Source organism: Mobula hypostoma, chromosome 6 (assembly GCF_963921235.1).
Source record: "Mobula hypostoma chromosome 6, sMobHyp1.1, whole genome shotgun sequence".
Taxonomy (NCBI): domain Eukaryota; kingdom Metazoa; phylum Chordata; class Chondrichthyes; order Myliobatiformes; family Myliobatidae; genus Mobula; species Mobula hypostoma.
In genome coordinates, this window is record NC_086102.1 from 20459967 (window position 1) to 20485161 (window position 25195).

Consider the following 25195-nt stretch of genomic DNA (forward strand, 5'->3'; position numbering starts at 1 on the left):
GTGTTTGACAACATATGGTTGTTGACCATGAATAACGCTAATATTTCAATTTGCTGGTCATAAACATTGAATGATGAGGTTAAATACTTAAAATCGCTATTTTTGCTTTTGAAAATGTTCATTCGTATTACAACTATCAGTGCAAAGTTTATTGTTTTCTTGTAGCTTGTAGCTTAAGTTTTCAAGGTTTTTCTTCTCAAAAGTAAATGTTTAAGTGTAATAATTGTTAGGTTTTTGATTTGGATAAATTCTTAAATGGCTGAGCATGTGTTTTAGTTTATTAACACAAAACTTCAGTTGTGACTCATTATTTTGTAAACACTTGTAGGTAGGTGTGATTCATGATTAATCACAAGCTTGTATAAAACAAAATCAAGGGTGCTATGCAATGTTGCATTTCTTATAGAGAATTGTTTTGTGGCCTTTGTGCATTTTTACATTATGGTCAGTTCAGTCTTAAACTTCAGGTCTTTGTTACTTGCCTGATGCCATGTTTGAAATTTTAAATTATTTCTGGATGCTGTCTGATTCTGCCTGTGGCTTGTGAATATTTTATAACTTAAGTAAGACTAACTAACTAAGACCCCCTTTGAGTTTGTTTCATCATTACATAAAATCATGGCTGGCATCATTATTATCCTACATTAAAATGAAATCTAAAAGTATATCTCTGTCAGCCTTGAATGTACTTACTGGTTCTTCATTCTTATCCTTTCACATCCTTTTGGCTTTGGGCATTGCAAAAGATATAATCCCGTAACATGCATCCCTGACTTTTAATCTCTTACTCCAGCCTCCAACTAAAGGGGCAAACTTGTCTATACCTTTCCCACTTATTAATTAATATGTTTCCATAAAATCACCACTTCTTTTGTGTACACGCAGGTCCATTTTGCTAAATATTTCCCGACATCCTGACAGCTTCATCCAGAAGTCAAATGTAGAAGTTTTTGTTAACTGCTTCAAATCCAGGTGCAGATTCACCAAGGCTACATGAAGTTGTAGCAAATCTTTGTTATATTTGTTCCTTATTTCCTTTGCGATGAGGCCATTGTTACAGTGGTGCTAGAAAGTTTGTGAACCCGGTAGAATTTTCTGTTTCTGCATAAATATGACCTAAATGTGATCAGATCTTCATGTGTCCTAAAACTAGATAAAGAGAACCCAATTAAATAAAAAACAAAAAATTATATTTCATTTACTTGTTGAGAAAAATGACCAATATTACATGTATTGTTGGGAACAGTATGTGAACCCCTGGGGTAATGCCTTCTACTGAAGCAATTTGGAGTCAGCTGCTTCAATTAATGAGATGTGGGTTGTGGAGATGCCCTATTTTTAAAAAAAAAAGAGACACACGAAATCAGGTTAATGACAGAGCTTGCTCTTCTCAGGAAAGATCTGTTTATATGCACCATGCTTCAATTGAAACAACTTTTAGAGGACCTTGGAAGAAGAATTGTAGAGATGGGTCAAGCTGGAAAAGGCTACAAAAACATTTCTAAAGATCTGAGTGTTCATCAGTCCACAGTAAGGGAAATTGTCTACAAATGGAGGCAACTCAGTACTGTTGCTACTCTCCCTAGGAGTAGGCATCCTGTAAAGATCACACCAGGAGCACAATGTGCAATGCCGAAGGAGATGGAAAAGAACCCAAGGGTAACAGCAAAAGACCTGCAGAAATCTCTAGGACTTGCTAAAATCTCTGTTCATGTTGTTACATACCAGCAGCAATAGACCACAAACTAAGTCAGGGTTTAATGTTAAACCACTATATTTATTGGTATCTAGTCAAAATATAGAAAATTAAACAAACTACTTTTCTAAACAGAAGTTAACAGTGTTATGTGTTTGTGGCTCCTAAACCGTCAAGCTTAGGAACAGTTCTTAAAGTTTTAAGATGGCAAGCTGAAAAGTTTCAGCTATCCACGGAATAGGTGGGGGGGGTGGAGAAACTTGTAAATCCACATTAAAATGCAACGAGGAGGCGACCACGAAGAATTTCACAGGTTCCACGCTGGGAAAACGAAGTAACAGTCACAGAAGATCTCAGCCGTCGAGTTGTATTCCGAAATCCACATAGAGATATTACAAGGTGACAGTCATGGAATATTCCTTAGCACAAGTGGACACCACATAACACATCCGAATCCATGTAAGGGTTAACGAAAGTGGTTGCCACAGAATACTCCAAAAATCCACGTATGGATCATAAGAAGTGACAGTCATGTATCCAATATGCGTTGTGTGCCGCTCATTCACCCAGTCCTTTGGGCATGGGAAGGTATCAAACTTCACCCGTTACTGTAGCGAGCTCCAGTTCGCAGTCCGAAGTCCTGTCTCCCTGTCTCTCTGTCTCTCTGTCTCCCTGTCTCCCTGTCTCCCTGTCTCTCTGTCTCTCTGTCTCTCTGTCTCTCTGTCTCTCTGTCTCTCTGTCTCTCTGTCTCTCTGTCTCTCTGTCTCTCTGTCTCTCTGTCTCTCTGTCTCTCTGTCTCTCTGTCTCTCTGTCTCTCTGTCTCTCTGTCTCTCTGTCTCTCTGTCTCTCTGTCTCTCTGTATTTTGTGATACTGACGTCGTACTCCCGCCTCGTCCAGGAGCTTAAAGTGATGCCCACTGTAAACAAAACCCGTGGTCATGTAACACCTCTCCCCAAGAAGGAAAAATTTTGTTCTGTAAGAGCAAAATTTTAACTACAAACTACAATATGTTAGACAATACATATACGGTTACCACATAGCACACTACAGACTAATACAACATATTGCAGGAGCATATACAAATAGTAAATTCCACTCCACTATTAAAAGTACATTGCAAGCTTGACACCTAGAAAGACAGTCGGCAATTATATTATTCTTGCCTGTAGTGTGAGTTATCATGAGATGGTACTCCTGCGAAATCAAACTCCAATTCAACAACCTTCTATTTTTGTTTTTCAGCTTATTCAAAGCACTACTGGATTATGATCTGTATAAACCACCAGTGGTTTCTGAGCTGTGCAAATATAAACATCAAAATGCTGCAAAGCTAAAATAAGTGATAATAATTCCTTCTGTATGGTGGAATAATTTCTTTGATGCTCATTGAATTTCTTTGAAAAGTAAGCCACAGGATGGTCAATATCATCATGATCATCCCTTTGTAGTAACACTGCTCCTGCAGCTTTGTCACTGGCATCTACAGCTATGGAAAATAGTTTTGCCAAGTTAGGTGACCTGAGCACAGGTCGATGACATAAGATGTCCTTCAATTTCTCAAATGCCTCCTGGCAAGGCTCTGTCCAAATAAACTTTTCACCCTTCTTCAGGATGTTAGTTAATGGGAGGACAATATCAGCAAAGTTCTTACAGAACTTGCGATAATATCTGACCAGTCCTAGGAATCTTCTAAGAGCTTTTTTTTTACCAGTTGGAATGGGAACCTCAGAAATTGCCTGAACAGGAGCCAACCTGCCTTGACCTACAACGTAACCAAGATAGGTTACAGTGGCATGGCCAAATTCATTCTTAGCTAAGTTAACTGTAAGGTTGTCCTTTGAGAGCCTTTCAAACAGCTTTTCCACTGCAGAGATGTGGACTTCCCATATGTCATTCCTTGTGACCAAATCATCAATATTGGCATCTGTGTGTTCTAACCCTTGAATTACAGAATTAATCATTCTCTGGAATGTTCCTGGAGCATTTTTTATTCCAAATGGCAGAACATTGTATTCATATAACCCAGAAGGCATTACAAATGCAGAAATTTTTCTACCTCTATCCGTTAATGGAGCACACCAATACCCTTTTAACAGATCGATTTTTTTTGTAAGGAACTTAGCTTGTCCAACCTTGTCTACACAATCATCCGCTCTAGGGATTGGATAAGCATCTGTTTTTGTTGTAGCATTCACCTTTCTGTAATCAGTGCAAAGCCTGATACTACCATCTGGTTTAGGTATCATAACACAAGGTGAGCTCCAGTCTGAAGCAGAATGCCCAATAATACCATTTTCCAACATGTACTCAGTTTTTTGTTCAGCAAGTCTACATTTTTGAATATTCATGCGATACAGATGTTGTTTTATAGGGTTTGGCATCACCAACATCTACATCATGTGAGGCTACTGTTCTATTTGGAACATCGGGGAACAAATCCTGAAATTTCATGATCAACTGCTTCATTTGCTGCCGCTGCTGCGGCTGTAAATGAGCCAGTTTCTCATCAAGATTTTCCAAAATAGTCAAATTTGTCAATCTGGCTGAAATAATGTTTGATTTAAAATGGGCCTCAGTAGGATCAGCTAGTAAATTTCCAGAGAGCTCGGATCCATCATTATTTACAAGCAACCACTGCTGCTTTTCGTGATGCAGCCTAAGCATGTATGTGACAGAGCTGTGTTGGCCTCCTTCTGTCTGGTGTTTTGACTACGTAATCCACATCATTGACCTTAGACACAATTTCATAGGGACCATGAAATCTGGCCTGCAGGGGATTTGTCTGCACAGGGAAAAGAACGAGCACCTTATCTCCTGGCTCAAATGTCCTAACTTGGGCTTTCTTATCATACCAGGTTTTCATTTTACTCTGAGCAGATTTAAAAATTTCCCTTGCTAGGTTGCAAGCCCTTTGTAATCTGTCTTTGAATTTTAAAACATAGTCCAACAAATTTATATGCAGGTCATTGTTAAGAGAGCAGTGGATCAACAATGCCAAAGGACCTCGGATCTGGTGCCCAAACACAAGCTCAAAGGGGCTAAAGCCCAGGGACTCTTGCACAGACTCCCTTACTGCAGATAGAAGCAAGTGAACTCCCTTATCCCAATCCTTCTCACTTTCAATACAGAATATCCTAATCATGGTTTTGAGGGTAGAATGGAATCTTTCTGAGGCCCCTTGGGATTCTGGATGGTACGCAGATGACGTAATTTATTTGGCTCCCAGTTTGTAAACTACCTGCTGAAATAATCCTGACATAAAATTACTTCCTTGATCAGACTGGATTTCTTTAGACAAACCAAATAGGGTGAAAAACTTTGAGAGCCTTCGACACAGTTGGAGCTTTGATATTCCTGAGCGGTATTGCTTCTGGAAATCTAGATGCTGTACACATGATGGTTAGCAAATACTGATGGCCGGCTCTCGTCTTTGGCAATGGATCAACACAATCCATAATAACTTTAGAAAAGGGTTCACCAAATGCAGGAATAGGCTGCAGTGGGGCCACTGGGGTGACCTGATTAGGTTTACCCACAACCTGACAAGTGTGACAAGTTTGGCAAAATGTCACTACATCTTTCCTCAAACCAAACGAATTGTCTCAAAACCTTGTCCACAGTTTTATTCACACCAAAATGGCCACCCAAGGGCATACTATGGACCAAGGTTAAAATCTCATTCCTATAGACTTTAGGAACTACAACCTGGTGAACAAATGCTCATTCCTCACTTGCCAGAATATCAGGTGGTCTCCACTTCCTCATTAACACTCCACCCTTGATGTAATATCCTACTGGCACTTTCTCAATCTCCTCAACTGAGGGAGCTGTTTCTCTCAATGCAACAAACTCAGGGTCTGTGGTCTGTTCCGCTATAAACTCCTTCTTGGACAAAGGCAAATCTTTATAGTCAGGCCTAATACAAGGATCCTGGTCAAACAATGAAGGCAGGAAAATCACTGACAGGTCATCAAAACCTGAATCTTGGTATGAGCTATCATGGGTAGCGGAACCACTCTCCACAAGACCATCTGCGTTGGTAAGCTTCCTGCATGAGAAACTGCAGAGGATGGGTAAACACTAGAATCCATCTTTGGGTCATCAGTGATTGGTGTAGTCGTCAACTGCACTGCAGGGACATCTTTGCCGCCTGCTAGATCATTCCCTAACAACAAAGAAAAGCCCTTCACCGGTAAACTGGGCCGTAGTCCTATCTTAACAGGTCCTGAAACTAACTCTGACTTCAAAATTACCTTGTGCAGAGATACAGGGACAATGCCTCCTCTAATGCCTTGAATAAGATTCACTTCACCAGTGGCAGTCTCATCACAAAACTCCAGAACGTTGTCCAACAGGAGCGACTGAGAAGCCCCAGTATCTCGAAGGATTTTCACTGGCACCAGGGGTGACCCTTTATTCACTGAAACAAATCCCTCTGACACAAAAGGAATGAGCTCTTCCCTAACCGGGTCAGATATCTCAGCTCTCAGCAGAGCTTCATCAGAATGTCCAGAACCTTGTGTTTCAAGACGCTGAATACAGGCATCTGGAACTACCTCCTTTTCCTCCTTCAGGAGGAAACAATTAGCCATAACATTACCAGGATTCCTACAATAGTGACAAGTAGGACCAGAATGTTTCTCCTTTAATTGCTTCCCCTCATCCTTAACTTTGTCACTTTTCCCAGATTTGATTTCTGGTTTACCCTGACCATCCATGCTAGTCTTTTGAAAGGTCTTACCTGGGGTAAACTTCAGCCTATGCGTCAGAGCAAACTCATCTGCTAACTTAGCAGATTCTTGCAAAGTGCCAGCATCCTTCTGAACTAAATATGTCTTTATGTCATTATGGACACACCTTTTAAACTCTTCAATTAAAACCAACTCTTTCAATTTGTCAAAATCATCATCCACATTTCTAGATGTGCATCTACAAGTACAAATGTTCTGTAGAGAACATACAGACTTCTCATGAGCAAATTCCACATGAGTCTGGCTCACAGATTTCCTCAAATTCCTAAACCTTTGCCTATAGGCTTCTGGAACCAGTTTATTAGCTTTAAGCACAGCCTATTTTACTGTCCCATAGTCAGCTGCATCGTCAACTGATAGGGCAGAATACGCCTGCTGAGCCTTACCTTTAATAAGACTCTGTAACAGGAGAGGCCAGCATTCTCTTGGCCACTGTAGGCTCTGAGCAACTTTCTCAAAATGCTGAAAGTATTTATCAACCTCAGCCTCATCAAATGGAGGAACCACTTCCCAACTGGCAACAAACCTATCACTAGAGCCAGAAGTTTGACCCACAAACCTTAGCTTCTCTAGCTCAAACTGCCTCTGTTTGTCCCTTTCCTCAGTCTCTAAGTTTCTGTAGCTCTCACTTTTGTTGTTCCGTCTTGTACTGATGGTCATCTGATTTACTTTCAGGAAACATTTCTAACACCTCAGCTTCAAACACACCCATAGATATATAGTGCTCAACTATTCTCCTCTGAATCTCTGCCTTTTTCATAGCCAGCTTTACTGTAAGAAATTTTAACTTCTTATCAATGACCAACAACCTGCCTTTTTAGCTTCCTCTAATGCCTCAGAGGTTGGTGATGCCAGGAATTCATCAATATCCATTGCTGCTGGTTTCCACACACATCAATCAAAAGGGAAGTAATCAATGAAATCAATGGATAAGCTCCAATTTGTTCAGATCCCAGATGAGTCCCCACTTTATGTTACGTACCAGCAGCAATAGGCCACAAACTGAGTCAGGGTTTAATAGTAAACCACTATATTTATTAGTATCTAGTAAAAATATAGAAAATTAAGCAAACTACTCTTCTAAACAGAAGTTAACAGTGTTATGTGTTTGTGGCTCCCAAACCATCAAGCTTAGGAACAGTTCTTAAAGTTTTAAGATGGCAAGCTGAAAAGTTTCAGCTATCCACGGAATAGGTACGGGGGGGGTGGAGAAACTTGTAAATCCACATTAAAATGCAACGAGGAGGCGATCACGAAGAACTCCACAGGGAAAACTAAGTAACAGTCACAGAAGATCTCAGCCATCGAGTTGTATTCCTAAATCCACATAGAGATATTACAAGGTGACAGTCACGGAATATTCCTTAGCATAAGTGGATACCACATTACACCCCTGAATCCATGTAAGGGTTAACGAAAGTGGCCGCCACAGAATACTCCAAAAATCCACTTATGGATCATAAGAAGTGACAGTCACATATCCAATAAGCATTGTGTACCGCTCATTCATCCAATCCTTTGGGTATGGGAAAATATCAAACTTCACCCATTACTGTAGCGAGCTCCTGTTCGCAGTCTGAAGTCCTCTCTGTCTCTCTCTTGATGTGTCCCAGCAGTCTGTCCGCATTTTGTTATACTGACATCATACTCCCACCTCGTCCAGGCGCTTAAAGTGACACCCACAGTAAATGAAACCTGTGGTCATATAAAAATGTGTCCACTATAAGAAGGACACCTTGGTGGAAACCACTCCTCTCCAAAAAAAAAATCATTTCTGTACATCTCAAGTTTGAAAAATACCACTCAGATGTTCTACAGTGGTACTTCTGGAATAACGTTCTGTGGACAGATGAGACAAAAGTTAAACTTTTTTGGCAGAAAAATGCACATTGCTATGTTTGGAGGAGAAAGGGCACTGCACACCAACGCCCAAACCTCATCCCAACTGTGAAGCATGTTGGAAGGAACATCATGGTGTGGGGTGCTTTGCTACCTCAGGTCCTGGACAGCTTGCAATTGTTGAGAGAACAATTAATTCAAAATTATATCAAGACATTTTACAGGAGAATGTCAGGGTAGCAGTCCATCATCTGAAGCTTAATAGAAGTTGGATAATGCCACAAGACAATGATCCAAAAGAGAAAACTAAATCAACAACAGAATGGTTGAAAAACAGTCAAATTCATGTTTTGGGATGGCTGAGTCAATGTCCTGACCATAATCCTATAGAAATGTTGTGGAAGTCCTGAAGCAAGCAGTTTATGCAAGGAAACCCACCAACATCCCAGAGTTGAAGCAGTTTTGGAAGGAGAAATGGTCTAAATTTCCTACAAGCCAATGTGCAGGACTGATCAACAGTTATCAAAAACATTTGGTTGAAGTTATTACTGTACAAGGGGTTACAGCAGTTACGGAAAGTAAAGGTTCGCATACTTTTCCCAACAAATACATGTAATATTGAATACTTTTTCTCAATAAATGAATGAGGAAGTGATGTTTTTTGTCTTATTTAATTGGGTTCTCTATCTAGTTTTAGGACTTGTGTGACTATCTGATCACATTTTAGGTCATATTTATGCAGAAATAGAGAAAATTCTGCAGGGTTCACAAACTATCTAGCATCACTGTACCTTGCTGCCTTAATTATTTGTTGTTCCTGCAGATAACATTCCTGTTTCAGATGCAGATCATATATAATGGTGTAGCTCACACCATTCAATGTGTTTTTCTATTTCTTCTATTAAAGCAGATATTCCCATGCTTCAGCTTGTATTCCAGCTGCTATCTTTTCTCATAATTGACTGAAAATGTCAATATCCTTTTGTAGGCACACAAGAAAATGTGAACAGGATAGGCCATTGAGCCCCTCCAGTCTGGCCTGCCATTTCATATGATCATGACTGCTACCCCATGGCTCAACTCCTGTTCTGTAACAGATTCCCTTGTAGTGACTTGCAGTTCTCTGGGGTAGAGTATTCCAGAGATTTACTACCCTCTGTGAGAAGACTTTATCTTAAAAATATGTCTGTCATTTGAGAGACTCCTGCTAGTGTAACCACCTCTTTTCAAAACCACAAAAATACCCTGTCTTGCTCCCATTAGTATGTTGTACGTTTCAATTAAATCACCTTTCATTTTTGAAAACTTTTTTAAAAGTTTGATCCTCACCTCAGAAGTTAGATTGGGGAATCTCTTGGTCAATTGATGTCCTTCTCGCAATTTGTTTTCCCCCCTCTGTCAGCATCTTTGGAAATATTACACTTGGTTACTTTATCCAAGTCACTAAAATAGACGGATCCTTGCACTCCAAGGCACCCTGCTTGTTCCAGTCTGCTGATTAGAAATGTGCAAGTACATTTACACCTTGTGTCACAAACATGAGAAATTTGTAGATGCTTGAAATCCAAGCAACACACTGAAATGCTGGAGGAACTCAGCAGTCCAGGCGGCATCTGTGGAAAACAGTGCAACAGTTGACGTTTTGGACCAATACTTCATGTCCTTATTTTGCGGTTTTTAAGTGACACCTTATCAAACGTGCCTCAGAAATCTATTTTGTCCATTGACATTTTCTTTACCTACTGTTAGTTGCATTCTCTAAATTTGTTTGGCAATTTTCACAAAACTATGTTGGCATTGTTTAGTTGGCATCAAATGTCTTGCTAAGCATCCCCATAATGTCCAACAGTCTCTTGACAATTGTTGCCTATAATTTTCTGGCATCTTTCACCTTCCTTTATTGAATAGTGGTATCATCCTTACTGTTTTCTATTCCTCTGAAACCTTTTCAATATTAGTGGAAATATTTATGCCACCCATAAAGGATGTTACCAGGACTTGAAGGACTGAATTACAGGGAGAGATTGAGCGGACTGAGATTCTTCCTCTGGAGCATAGGAGTATGAGGAGTGATCTCACAGAGGTATATGAAATCATGAGGGACATGTGGTGAATGCACACAGGTTTCTTTTCTCTAGAGTTGGGGAATCAGAACTAGAAGGCATAGATTTAAGGTGAAAGGGGTATGGTTTAATAGAACCTGAGGGGCACCTTTTTCATCCAGAGAGTGGTCATTATATTGGGATGAGCTGCCAGTAAGAATCATTGAGGCAGGTACATAAACAACATGTGTAAAAAGTATATGGTTAGGAAAGGTTCAGAGAAAACATGGGCAAATAGGACATACTTAAATGGGAATCTTGGTCTCTATGGACCATTTGGACCAAAAGGCACGTTTCCTGCTGTATGATGTTGTAAGTCTATGACTCTGTTCATCCACCATCTCTGGAACTATGTCTTTTCAAACCCAGGAAAACAGGCCATTATGTCTGTGGAATTTGTCAGCTTTTGATCCTAACAGTTTGCATCATATTTCGAAGGGATGATGTGCAGCATCTTGTGAATGGGAGGGTTGAAAATCTAAAAATGAACATTGAAATTAATTCTACTCTTAAATTCAGTCACATCAACTCCATCTTTGGTGATTGGCATGTTTTGTCAATTTCTGCTGGAGCTGTTTGTGACAAAATAAATTTATAAATTTAATGCATCTTGAAAGCTTTATCATTGTCCGGAAAACATCTTAGTAGGATTTGTGTACAAATTGTACCATCAAATGTTTTGTGAATCAGTTTGATTTGAGCTTCAATTATAGGCAAAACATGTCTATCAAATTAATTTTAAGCTCTCATATAATGATGTGGCAAATTTTACATGTGAGTTACCATGGTAGCTTGCACCACATAAAATTAGGTTAAATTTAAGTTAAATTAGAGGAGTGGAAAATTAAGTGAGATAAATGGGGGTTCAAAGGCTCTAGAATTCAGAAAGTTGTTCAGTAACACATTAATAATTATGTTCCAGGGCTCTGATGATTGTCTTGTAAAGATCTGGGCCACACACACTGGTCGATTACTCTCCACCTTGCGTGGCCACTCTACTGAAATTTCTGATATGGCTGTGAATTACGAGAACTCTATGTTAGCTGCTGGCAGTTGTGATAAGCTAATTCGAGTCTGGTGCTTGAGAACATGCGCTCCCGTAGCTGTGCTACAAGGACATACAGGATCCATTACTTCTTTGCAGGTAATATTAAAAATATGTAAAGTTTATGACATTGTAAGTACTATATGAATGTTGTTTAAAATTGTAATCAATGGGTTTGCTCTTTTCTTGATTCTACCAGTTTTCTTATGGTGACCTTTTAAGAATTTCATTCTGACAACAACAAAATTACATAAATCCTGAACTTTAAAAAAACAATGATTTCAGCAAGTTAGCTCTGAAAGAACTTGCATTGTGCCAGCACGGAACAGAATTATGTACTTGCATATTTAAAAATCAGGCTTCTTCTACCATTTAATCTCATGCAAGTTAGTTTAGGAAAATAATTAACTACAAAGGGTTCTAAAATAACTTTCTGTAATTGAATGTAGGTATGTAAAAGACTTGCCCTTTCATTATGTGAACTGGTTGTAACGTGATATTCAAATACTTTGATATATAAAATAGATAATTGCAATAGATTCTTATTGGGGGAGAAAAGTGGTATGCTGATACAAATTGGAAGTTATTTTACAATCTGATCAGTTATTGTATTTTTCAACACATTTATTTTTTAAATGGCTGTCCAGTCATTTTTGTATCAGCATCTTAAATTGACAATGCAACTCAGGCAAGGTTACTGGAATTCAGAATTTGGCATTAAAAATCCATTTGGAAAGGTTGTCTGGATAGACATTGGGGTTAGATGGAATCCATTGAGTGCCCCAATTATATTTTTGAAATTTCAGTTTTGGCCACCATCTAAACATATCATAAATATTGTACATGATGTGTGAATGCTCGGAACACAGATAAATGTCGATGCAATTACTTTACACATTCTAACGTCAAAATAAATTAGTAAATCAAGATTCAGTATTATTAATGAGGTTTTGACATTTAAAATCAAGTTTTTAATTTGTTGTAGCTGCATTAAAGCAAAGAATGTGATTCATCTATTTTGTTTGCTGATATTATGTAAATACGGTTAAACTATTTACAATAGTCCTTGTGTTTTATGTATGATGCTGCTTTCTACAATTTTCCAGTTTGGTCCAATGAGTAAAGGTTCAGTCCGGTACATGGCCTCTACAGGATCTGATGGGAGTGTGTGTTTTTGGCAGTGGGATTCAGATACGCTAAAGTTTAAGTAAGTTTTACTAAGTATTGATCAATGACATAAAGTGGCTATTTTGTAAATTGGAATAATTATAATCTTGGTTTAATAATTTATTGGTTCATTTTAAAATATTTATTTAGTCTTTGCTGATATTCGTATGCACTACCACATTTGTAATATTTTCAAAGAGTAGTAGTGACAACTATTTCTAAAACCTTCTCTGTCAGTCGGAATAAATATTCTGAAATGATAAAGGAAATAAAATTGATTTTTTTTTCCACTTTGAAAATGATTTCTCACTTCCAGAAAATAATTTTATTCTCAAACAATAAGTGTGAAATAATATTGTGCCATATCATTGGAAGCATGACAATAGTCAAAAAATAAGAATGACAAAAAAAGATTTCAAGGGAGTAATTATAGTGAACAGAAATGTTTGTTCATAGTCAATTCAACACTATTATTTTCTCAATTGGTTACAAATGCTTTGCTCTCTGGACTTAGCAGATTAATTTAGGGTTATAATTGAAATAATTGAAATTACAATGTATGAGCATGAACACATCAAATGACTGAGAAGCACTGTTGTTTCAAAGTATCAAAGACTATGTTTTTGCAGGCGTAGCGAAATTTTCACATGCCAAATTTAACCAATAATGGGTCAATGATTTGATGCTTGAGCTGAAAAACATTGCAGCCACTGTTTGAGCACTTGAAATGTTTTATGTCTCAATGAATAAGACATTGTATAGTTACAGATCCTAAAAAATGAATAGTTTTGATTGGTTAATGCTGTCATTTGATTTATGTAATGCTGGATATGTGTAACTCTGATAGAATTATACAATAGTAGGCACAGTAGAGGGCCATTCTCTATTGAATCTTTGCCACTTCCAGATGGAACAATCCAACCAACCTGCTTCTCCATTCTTTTCCCTGTAGCTCTGTACATTCCTAATTATAAATTCAATTTCCTTTAAGGATCTAATCTTATTTTCACCTCCTATGCAGGTGATGAATTCCAGATCCTAATCAGTCTAAGTATTTTTCTTGCATTTCCCCTTGTTGATTTTAGTTTGCTTAGAACTTTAACCTCTACCTTTCTGGTCCTTGAGCTATCCATTATAATTAAGTTTCCTTTACTTGATTAAATGCATCAAGACATCAAAACCTCTATCAAATGTCCTCACGATGTTTTGTTTCAAGGAAACAAGTTCCAGCTGAAATGTTGCTTAAATATATCATCTGTCATGTTTGAAGGGAATTCCAAGGTTGATGCAGGGTAATCCAGTTCATTTAACCTTGATGTCATTTTCTTTGTAGTGGTTTGATGCAAACGAGTAGATTGCTGGCTTTTCAGAAGACATTCAATTCAAAATCTGCAGAAATGAATCATGTCAGACCATGTTTGTTCAGCAGGTTTCCTTTCCCAAAGTTTTTAGTAATAGTCTCATCACTATTAAAACAGTGCTGTCACCAGTTTGTTCTTAATTCATTAATTTCATTAGCTGTATTAATATCCACATGCTGATTTTTTAAAAAAAAATTGCTGTATTTTATGCATTGTTACTCGTCTGCTGAATGTAGATGTGGAAAATGCAAATTCAAATCCCATTTTGTGCATGAGATGTTGGGAATGAGACTCAGTTGTGATCTTGTTGAGAGCATTCTGACTGGCTGCATCACCACCTCTGACTTGAGACTTCAATGCACAGGATTGAAGGGGGCTGCCAGCTGCTATAGCTACCTTATGTTTCTTGCAACAATCTGTGATCTCTTTACAAATGTATTCTCCTAAGTCCCTAAGTCTGTTGGGTGGTCTGTAGTATAGCCCCATCAATGAGGTCATACCTTTCTTATTTCTCAGTTGCATCCATAATGCCTCATTAGATGAGTTCTTCACTCTCTTCTGATGAGGCACTGCCATGATATCTTCCCTGAACAGTAGCACCACTGTCCTGCTTTAATCCTTCTGCTCTGTCACGTCTAAAGCAACGGAACCCCAGAGTATTGAGCTGCCAGTCCTGTCCCTCCTGTAAACAAGTTTCACTAATGGCTTTATAGAGTGGGTGACGGAGTAGAGGTAGACAGAGTAGGAGGGCTTTGGTTCAATGGGCTTTGTTGATAGCGGGTTGAGGCGAGGTAAGCTACCTGTGAGGAATAGGAAGTATGTCTGTGAGGCTGGTCTTCTGTAGTGGGTGTCAGATGTGGGAAGTCTGGGAGACGCCCAGCCTCCCGGACAGCCATATCTGTGCCAGGTGCATCGAGCTGCAGCTCCTTGAGGATCCCATTAGGGAACTGGAGCTGCAGCTTGATAATCTTCGTCTGGTCTGGGAAAGTGAGGAGGTGATAGAGAGGAGCTATCAGCAAGTAGTAACACCGGGGCCTCGGGAGACAGATAAGTGGTTAACAGTCAGGAGAGGGAAGGGCAAGAGTCAGATACTAGTGAGTACTAATGTGGCTGTCCTCCTTAACAATAAGTACTCCTGTTTGAGTACCAGTGGGGGGGGACAGTCTACTTGGGGAAAGCGACAGTGGCCATGCCTTTGGCACAGAGTCTGGCCCTGTGGCTCAGAAGGGTAGGGAAGGGAAGAGGAGGGCAGCAGTGATAGGGGAATGTATAGTTAGGGGGTCAGACAGGTGATTCTGTGGATGCAGGAAAGAAACACGGATGGTAGATTGCTCCCCAGGTGCCACGGTCCCGGATGTTTCAGATCGCTTACACAATATCCTGAAGTGAGAAGGTGATCAGCTGGAGGTCATGGTACATATTGGTACCAAAGACATAGGGAGGAGGTCCTGAAAACAGACTACAGGGAGTTAGGAAAGAAGCTGAGAAGCAAGACCTCAAAGGTAGTAATCTCGGGATTACTGCCTGTGCCACGCAACAGTGAGTATAGGAATAGAGTGAGGTGGAGGATAAATGTGTGGCTGAGGGATTGGAGCAAGGAGCAGGGATTCAATTTTCTGGATCATTGGGACCTCTTTTGGGGCAGACGCGACCTTTACAAAAAGGACGGGTTGCACTTGAATCCAAGGGGGACCAATATCTTGGCAGGGAGGTTTGCTAAGGCTGTTGGAGAGAGTTTAAACTAAAATTGCTGGGGGGTGGGAACTGAACTGAAGAGATGAAGGAAGGGGAGGTTGGCTGACAAATAGAGAAAGCTTGTAGGCAATGTGAGAGGGAAGATAGGCAGATGGTAGAGAAGGGATGCTCTTGGACTCATGGGTTGAGATGTGTTTATTTTAATGTAAGAAGCATCATGAACAAAGTGGACGAGCTCTTGGAGCTATGGCATTGTGGCCATTACAGAGACTTGTATGGCTCAAGGACAGGCGTGGTTACTTCGAGTGCCAGGCCTTAGATGTTTCAGAAAGGACAGGGAGGGAGGCAAAAGAGTTGGGGGCGTGGCACTGTTGATCAGAGATGGTGCAAAGGCTGCAGAAAAGGAGGAAGTCATGGAGGGTTTGTCTGTTGAGTCGCTGTGGGTGGAAGTTAGGAACAGGAAGGGGTCAATAACTCTACTGTTTTTTATAGACCTTCAAATAGGAACAGGGGCATCGAGGAGCAGATAGGGAGACAGATTCTGGAAAGGTGTAATAATAACAGGGTTGTGGTGGTGGGAGATTTTAATATCCCAAATATTGCTTGGCATCTTCCCGGAGCAAGGGTTTTAGATGAGCTGGAATTTGTTAGGTGTGTTCAGGAAGGTTTTCTGACACAATATGTAGATAAGCTGAGAAGAGGAGAGGCTGTACTTGATCTGGTGTTGGGAAATGAACCTGGTCAGGTGTCGGGTTTCTCAGTGGGAGAGCATTTTGGAGATGGTGATCACAATTCTAACTCCTTTACCACAGCATTGGAGAGCGACAGGAACAGACAAGTTAGGAAAGTGTTTAATTGGAGTAAAGTGAAATATGAAGCTATCAGGCAGGAACTTGGAAGTATAAATTGGGAGCAGATGCTCTCAGGGAAATGTATGGCAGAAATGTGGCAAATGTTCGGGGATATTTGTATAGGTACATTCTGCATAGGTACGTTCCAATATAGGGTATGGAAACCATAGTGTACAAAGGCTGTTGAAAATCTAGTCAAGAAGAAAAGAAAAGCTTACGAAAGGTTCAAAAAGCTAGGTAATGATAGAGATCTAGAAAATTATAAGTCTAGCAAGAAGGAGCTTAAGAATGAAATTAGGAGAGCCAGAAGGGGCCATGAGAAAGCCTTGGCGAGCAGAATTAGGGAAAACCCCAAGGCGTTCTACAAGTATGTGAAGAGCAAGAGGATAAGATGTGAGAGAATAGGTCCAATCAAGTGTGACAGTGGAAAAGTGTGTATGGAACTGGAGGAGATAGCAGAGGTACTTAATGAATACTTTGCTTCAATATTCACTACGGAAAAGGACCTTGGCGATTGTAGGGATGAATTGCAGCAGTCTGAAAGATTTGAGCATGTGGACATTAAGAAGGAGGATGTGCTGGAGCTTTTGGAAAGCATCAAGTTAGATAAGTCACCGGGACCGGACGAGATAGACCCTTGGCTACTGTGGGAGGTAAGGGAGATTGCTGATCCTCTGGCAATGATCTTTGCATCATCAAGGGGGATGGGACAGGTTCCGGAGGATTGGAGGGTTGCTGACATTGTTCCCTTATTTAAGAAAGGGAGTAGAGATAGCCCAGGAAATTATAGACCAGTAAGTTTTGCTTCAGCAGTTGGTAAGTTAATGGAGAAGATCATGAGAGGCAGGTTTTATGAACATTTGGAGAGGCATAATACGGTTAGGAATAGTTAATATGGCTTTGTCAAAGGCAGATCGTGCCTTACGAGTCTGATTGACTTTTTTGAGGATGTGACTAAACACATTGACAAAGGTAGAGCAGTAGATGTAGTGTATATGGATTTCAGCAAGGCATTTGATAAGTTACCCCATACAAGGCTTATTGAGAAAGTAAGGAGGCATGGGATCCTAGGGGACCTTGCTTTGTGGATCCAGAATTGGCTTGCCTACAGAAGGAAAAGAGTCATTGTAGATGGGTCATATTCTGCATGGAGGGCGGTGACTGGTGGTGTGTCTCAGGGATCTGTTCTGGGATCCCTTCTCTTTGTGATTTTTATAAATGAACTGGATGAAGAAGTGGAGGGATGGGTTTGTAAAATATGCTGATGACACAAAGGTTGGGTGTGATGTGAATAGTGTGGAGGGCTATCAGAGGTTATAGCGGGACATTGATAGGATGCAAAATTGGGCTGAGAAGTGGCAAATAGAGTTTAAGAGAGGGGTGATTGATGAGTTTGTGGCCTAAGGTAGAAGGAGTCAGTTTTAGAAAACCTAGCACATTTATTTTTCAACATAGTCCCCTCCTACATTTACACACTTAGTCCAGTGGTCGTGGAGCATACGGATCCCTTCGTTGTTGAAGTTGGAGTCTTGGACCTCCAGAAAGTGGTCCACAGCATAGGTGATTGATAAGTTTGTGGCCTAAGGTAAAAGGAGATGAGTTATTAACGTCAAACTTCCTACATTATCACTCAGAGTTGAACTGCACGTGCATGTAATGAGAGCTGTAAAACTCATCTCCTTCTACCTTAGGCCACGAACTTATCAATCACTCCTGCTGTGGACCACTTTCAGGAGGTCCAAGACGCCGACTTCTACCAAGAAGGGATCCGTATGCTCCATTACTGCTGGACTGTGTGTGTAAATGTAGAAAGGTACTATGTTGAAAAATAAATGTGCTAGGTTTTCTAAAATTGACTCTTTCTACCTTTGGCCACGAACTTATCAATCAGCCCTCATATTACAGCTTTATAGGACCCCGGTCAGACCCCTCCTGGAGTACTGTGCTCAGTTTTGGTCACCTCACTACAGGAAAGATGTGGAAACTACAGAAAGGGTGCAGAGGAGATTTTCAAGGATGTTGCCTGGATTGGGGAGCATGCCCTATGAGAATAGGCTGAGTGAACTTGGCCTTTTCTCCTTGGAGCGACGGAGGATGAGAGGTGACCTGATAGAGGTGTATAAGATGATGAGAGGCATTGATCGTGTGGATAGTCAGAGGCTTTTATCCAGGGCTGAAATGCCTAACATGAGAGGGCACAGTTTTAAGGTGCTTGGAAGTAGGTACAGAGGAGATGGGTAATTTTTTTATGCAGAGATTGGTGAGTGCGTGGAATGGGCTGCCAGTGGTGGAGGTTGAAATGATTGGGTCTTTTAAGAGGCTCCTATTGGTACATGGAGCTTAGGAAAACAGAGGGCTGTGTGTAACCGTAGGTAATTTTTAAAATAAGTACATGTTTGACAAGATTGTGGGCTGAAGGGCCTGTCTTGTGTTGTAGGTTTTCTGTGTTTCTGTGGCTAGAATGTCAAAATTCCAAGTGTTGATTCATGCTCTGAGCTTATCGACCTTTCCTATAATACTACTTTCATTGAAGTATACACAGCTCAGTTCACTCATTGAACCATGCCGAACCTTTTGATTGCTGACTTTGTCTGAGGTCTTACCAACATCTGTCTCCACAGCCTCTCCACTAACTGTTGTGGCACTCTGGATCCTATTCCCCTGCAACTCTCGTTTAAACCCTCACTGTGCAATATTAACAAACTTTTCTGATAGGATATTGGTCCCCCTGCAGTTCAGATGCAAACTGTCCCTTCTGTACAGGTCCCACCTTCCCTGGAAGTGAGCCCAATGGTCCAAAAATCTTATGCACTCCCTCTTCCTCCAACTGCTTAGCCACGTGTAAAACTGTATAATCTTCCTTGTTCTGGCCTCGTTTACAGGTGGCATGGGTAGTAATTCTGAGATCACAAATCTGGAGGTACTGCACCTAACTCTCTGAACTCCCTTTGCAGAACCTTGTCACTCATCCTACCCATGTCATTGGTACCCACGTGGACCACGATTTCTGATGTTCATCCTCCCACTTAAGTTTGCTGTGGACTCAATCCGAGATGTCCTTGACCCTGGCACCCGAGAGACAACATGCTATCCTTCTTGAATTCAATCTTGACTTCCTTTCAATTCTGAATTAGCGATTGAAGTTTACAGGAGCGGTTGAGACCATGCTGTCCAATGATTTGTTCTTCATTTATCTTCCTTTTCTATTCTTTCCTTTATAAACTTTATTTGATGGCCATTTGGGCACCACTTGGGTTATATCTCGGCAAAATGGCTTAATTACAAATTTTCAAAAGGCATTGGAGTTAAAAACAGTAGGTAAGACTGCTATTTTAGCTTTGATTATGTTATAACACTATTATCACTCATCTGAAAAACAAAGAAATAAGTTATTGAGAGGTTTGTTAAAAAGACATATTTTTCTTTAATCTTGAATTCCTTTCAATTAGGAATCAGCCATTGAAGTTTACAGAGCGGTCGAGACCAGGCTCTCCAATGATTTGTTCCTCATTTAGCATTGGTAAGTACTAGAAACACTTTGTACTTTTTAATTTTTATGAAGCCTGAAAGTGCATGTAGCTAGGTAAGATATCGCCTGAAATGGAGGGCTATAAGGGTAATTTAGATCGGCTGTGTTTGTTCTGCTCTGAAACATAGGATGCTAGACAGTAACCTTATAAAGATTTATAAAAATTTTGAAGGGCATAGATAGTCAGATTTGATTATAAATTCATTCAGTAAGTACAGTTTAGTAAATCCTTTCACAGGTATTTTCAGAAGTGATCATAAATGTTCAAAACTGCATATGTTTGTTCTTTGTTTCTGAGAGATAGTAGAATTTGCAGAGTTGAGTAAGAAATTTATTGTGAGATTTTTCTTAAGATTGTACAAATGTGTTCACTAATAAAGAGGTCCCAATTCTGCACTTTGGAACTTTTAATGCTTGTTGTGGAATATCTTGGTAGGGAAGGTTTATGCTTTCGCCACCTTGTTCAAAAATTTCCTTAGACCATAAGAAATAGGAGCAAATTAGGCCATTTGGCCCAACAAATCTGCTCTGTCATTCAGTCATGGCTGATCCATTTTTCCCCTCAGCCCCACAGCCCGGCCTTCTCCCTGTAACCTTTGATGCTGTGATCAATCAAGAAAACTATCAAGCTCTGCCTTAAAAACATCCAATGACCTGGCTTCCACAGCTGCCTGTAGTAACAAATTCCATAAATTCACCACCCTCTGGTTAAAGAAATTTCTACTCATCTGTTTTAATTGGACACTCCTCTATCCTGAGGCTATCTAGACATTCCCACCATGGGGAAGCAGCCTTTCCATGTCTACTCTGTCTGGGCCTTCCAACATTCGAAAGATTTCAATGAGATTCCCTCCCACCCCTCATTCTTCTAAATTCCAGTGAGTACAGACCCAGAGCTATCAAATATTCCTCATATGATAACCTTTCATTCCCGGAACATTCCTTGTGAACCTCTTCTAAACCCTCTCCAATGCCGGCACATCTTTTCTTAGATGAGGAGTCCAGAACTGTTCACAATACTCAAAGGTGAGGCCACACCAGTGCCTTATTAAAGCCTCAGTATCATATGCCTGCTCTTGTATTCTGGACGACTTGAAATGAATGCCAACATTGCATTTGCCTTCCTCACCACCAACTCTACCTGCATGTTAACCTTTAGGGTAAACTCCCAAGTCCCTTTGTATCTCAGATTTTTTTGATTTTCTCCCTGTTCAGAAAATAGTCTGCACATTTATTTCTACTACCAAAGTGCATAATCATGCATTTTCAAATATTGTATGTCATTTGCCATTTTCTTGCCTGTTCTGCTAATCTGTCTAAATCCTTCTGCAGCCTACCTCTTTCCTCAACGCTACCTGCCACTGCACCAATCTTCATATCATCTGCAAACTTGGCAACAAAGCCATGTATTCTAAATCATTTATATACAATGTAAAAAGAAGCGGTCCCAATACAGACCCCTTTGGAACACCACTTGTCACTGGCAGCCAACCAGAAAAGGATCCTTTTATTCCCATCACATACAAGAGAAAATCTGCGGATGCTGGAGATCCAAGCAACACACAAAATGCTGGGGGAACTCAGCAGGCCAGGCAGCATCTATGGGGGGGGGGGGGGGAGTACAGTCGACGTTTTGGACCGAGACCCTTCGACAGGACTGGAGAAAAAAAAGATGAGTAGATTTAAAATGTAGGAAAAGGGAAGAGAGAAACATAAGGTGATAGGTGAAACTGGGACAGGGAGGGATGAAATAAAGAGCTGGGAAGTTGATTGGTGAAAGAGATACAGGGCTGGAGAACCTGATGGCATGAACATCGATTTCTCAAACTTCTGGTAATGTGCCCACAACCCCTTTCCCTCTCTCATCTTATCTCCATTGCCTCCCTCTGGTGCTCCTCCCGCCCTTTCTTTCTTCCATGGGCTTCTGTCCTCTCCTATCAGACCTCCCCTTCTCCAGCCCAGTATCTCTTTTACCAATCAACTTCTCAGCTCTTTTCTTCACCCCTCCCTCCTCCCGGTTTCACCTATCATTTTGTGTTTCTTTCTCCCCTCCCCCTCCCCCTTTTTAAATCTACTCTTTTTTTTCCCCTCCAGTCCTGCCAAAGGGTCTTGGCCCGAAATGTCGACTGTACTTTTTTTATGGATGCTGTCTGGCCTGCTGAATTCCTCCAGCATTATGTGTGTGTTCCTTGTATTCTCCCTTGCTACCTTCTACCAATCAACTAATGCTTTAACCATGTCAGTTACTTTCCTGTAATACCATGGGCTCTCAATGTGGTTAGCAGCCTCATGTGTGGCTCCTTGTCAAAGGCCTTCTGAAAATCCAAATGTACAAATGTTTGTACAACATCCACTACAAACCCTTTATCTATCCTACTTGTAATCTCCTCAAAGCATTCCAACAGGTTTGTCAGGCCAGATTTTCCCTCAAGGAGGCCATGCTGACTTTATTCTATCTTGTCCTGTGTCACCAAGTACTCCACAACCTCATCCTTAACAATCGACTCCTATATCCTCCCAAGCACTGAGGTCAGGTTGACTGGTCTGTAATTTCCTTTCTACTGCTTTCCTCCTTTCTTTAAGAGTGGGAGTGATATTTGCAATTTTCTAGTCCTCTGACACCATGCCAGAGTCCAATGATTTTTTAAAGATCATTACAAATGCCTCCACAATCTCTACCACTACCTCTTTCAGAACCCTAGGGTGCAGTTCATCTGGTCCAGATGACTTGTGTCTTTCAACTTTTTGAGCACCTTTTCCCTTTTAATAGTAACCGCACTCACTTCTCTTCCTTCACAGCCTTCAACATCTGGCACACAGCTAGTGTCTTCCACAGTGAAGATTGATGCAAAATACTTACTTAGTTCATCTGCCATCTCTTTGTCCCTTATCATTATTTCTTCCAGCATTTACATACCTGAAAAAGCTTTTACTATCCACTTGTTTAGCTTGCTTTCATATTCATCTTTTCCTTCCTAATGATTCTTTTGGTTGCTCTCTGTCAGTTTTTAAAAGCTTCCCAATCCTCTATCTTCCCACTATTTTTTGCTTTTGCTGTAATAGTAATAATAATAATCAAAATACTTTATTGATCCCAAGTGAGAAATTCTTTCGCTACAGCAGCAACATTTAAAAACACACTTAGCAGTGTGCAGACTTAACTAGTAGTAAAGTACAGAATAATAATATACACAATAATAATTTACCAATGTCCAGTAATAATGTATGAATAATAAAACAGAGACTCTTGTACTATGAACGTGTTCTCCTGTCACACGGAGATGAATTGTTGTATATACTTATTGCTTTTGGTAGGAAAGATTTTCTGTAATGATCCTTGTGACAGCAGAGCTGAATGAGTTTGTTTGAAATAGTGCTCTGCTGCTTATTCAGTAGGACATGAAGAGGATGGCTTGAAGAGATTGTCCATAATGGATAAGTTTGTTTAGTGACCACCTCCTCCACCACTAACTCAAAAGAGTCCAGGTTGTAGCCAGAAATGGATCCAGCCTTGTGATGAGTTTATTTAGTCTTTTTGCATCACCAGCATTGATGCTGCTCCCCTAACTTAAAGCTGCAAAGAATACTGCACTCACTACAACAGACAGGAAAAAGATCTCCAACATCCTGCTACACACATTGAAGGATCTCAACTTCCTTAGAAAATAGTCTGCTCATCTCCTTCTTGGAAACAGCCTTGGTGTTGGTTTTCCAGTCAAGTCTGTTGTCGAGGTGAACACCTAAGTATTTGTACTCCTCCACCTCTATGCCTTCTCTTTTGTTTTTACATTAGCTTTGACTTCCCTTGTTAGCCATGGCCCCGCCCTCTCCAGGATCATCCTACACTGTTGTCCTTGTCCACCGAACCCCTGTGGCTGCACCAGACTTCAGTGTGTTCCTCAGCACCTACTCTTGCAGCTTGGAATGTGTTAGTAGGCAGCATTCCTCCACAGCCATCTCAATGTGCTGGCAGACCAACAAGTTCCAGGCAGACCAAGGGCATCATTCACAGAGTTGATGATCTGCCAGCAGTGGCTGATGCCCATCTCCATGTGTGCCCCTGAGAGCAGCCCATACATCAGAGGGAACTCTGTCATGCAGCTGCTCTGGGTGAACTGTGATACAGGCCCTTGCATCCTTCTTCACACCCTCTTCACAAACCCACAGTCTGCAAAGAGGTGAGCAATCATCTCGTCCCCATTGCCGTCATGCCGCAGGCAGTTCGTGTGGGATAGAATCAATTACAATGGTTTAAAATTCTTGTCAAGCTATGTGTGGGTTACATGTGGATAGTGCCGATGGAATACTACACCTGGGTTTTCACCAGAAATTTGCAATACTGAAAAACATTAATTACATAAAAGTTCAGGGTTTATTGTACTGGATTCTCAGTGCTTTCAATGTTAATGCTGTACCATGTTGTATCTGTAGCAAGTCTGAAATGAGAGGTCTGTATTTTTGTCTGCTGTTTTTCCTTTCTAATGTACATATTAATTATTTTCTCTCATAAGGTGGTATGTTTCTAGCAGCTGGCAGCAGTGATCATGTGATTAGAATATATTATCTGGGATCTGGAACACCTGAGAAGATTTCTGAATTAGAATCTCATGTGGTAAAGATGTTCCTGAAATTTTGAAGCACATTTTATTTGACTTCTGATTACTGCTTAAGAACCTCGGATTTTTTAAAAACAAATATGTTATCTGGTAGCTTTTAAAAACAATGAAATTGCTTTCAATTCAAGCATTAGTCATTAATTAAATTGCTTTACCTACACAATTTCCATTGATTGCATCTGTTTTAATAGTAAATGATTGCCTACTTAGTTCAATGGGACAGTTGTGTTCAAGGGAGAGAGAGTTTTGTGGAAAAAAGGCACAATTTCAGGTGCCAAAACAATAATTAGAATCTCCTAAACTTGTTTCATCTCTCTGTTTAAAGAATTTATATTGGTTTAAGGGAATCTTAAAAATTACATCTAACGATGCTTTGAGATTCACTAAAACCATTCTGCTCCAAATATTGTTACACTGTTGGCTCAAATGTAAACTACAGATGTGAATTAAAGCATTGTTCTGAGAGTGATGATGGGTGATATCAAGGTAACATTTGAATGAATATCATGTCAAGGACTCCTGGTAAAATTGAAGCCAATGAT

At 40.3% G+C, this 25195-nt stretch overlaps 1 protein-coding gene across 5 annotated transcripts in view; it reads left to right on the forward strand.

Annotated features, from left to right (window-relative positions):
• Positions 1–25195, forward strand: part of brwd1 (bromodomain and WD repeat domain containing 1) — a 158343-nt gene that overhangs the window by 18281 nt on the left and 114867 nt on the right. For all 5 annotated transcript variants that reach the window (XR_010018284.1, XM_063050359.1, XM_063050361.1 and 2 more), the window contains 4 exons: positions 11312–11533; positions 12541–12641; positions 19958–20028; positions 24549–24649. Coding sequence is in view for 4 of the 5 variants with exons in the window: in XM_063050359.1 (XP_062906429.1) it covers positions 11312–11533; positions 12541–12641; positions 19958–20028; positions 24549–24649 (495 nt within the window). In the remaining variant the exon portion in view is untranslated. The remainder of the gene's footprint in view (positions 1–11311; positions 11534–12540; positions 12642–19957; positions 20029–24548; positions 24650–25195) is intronic.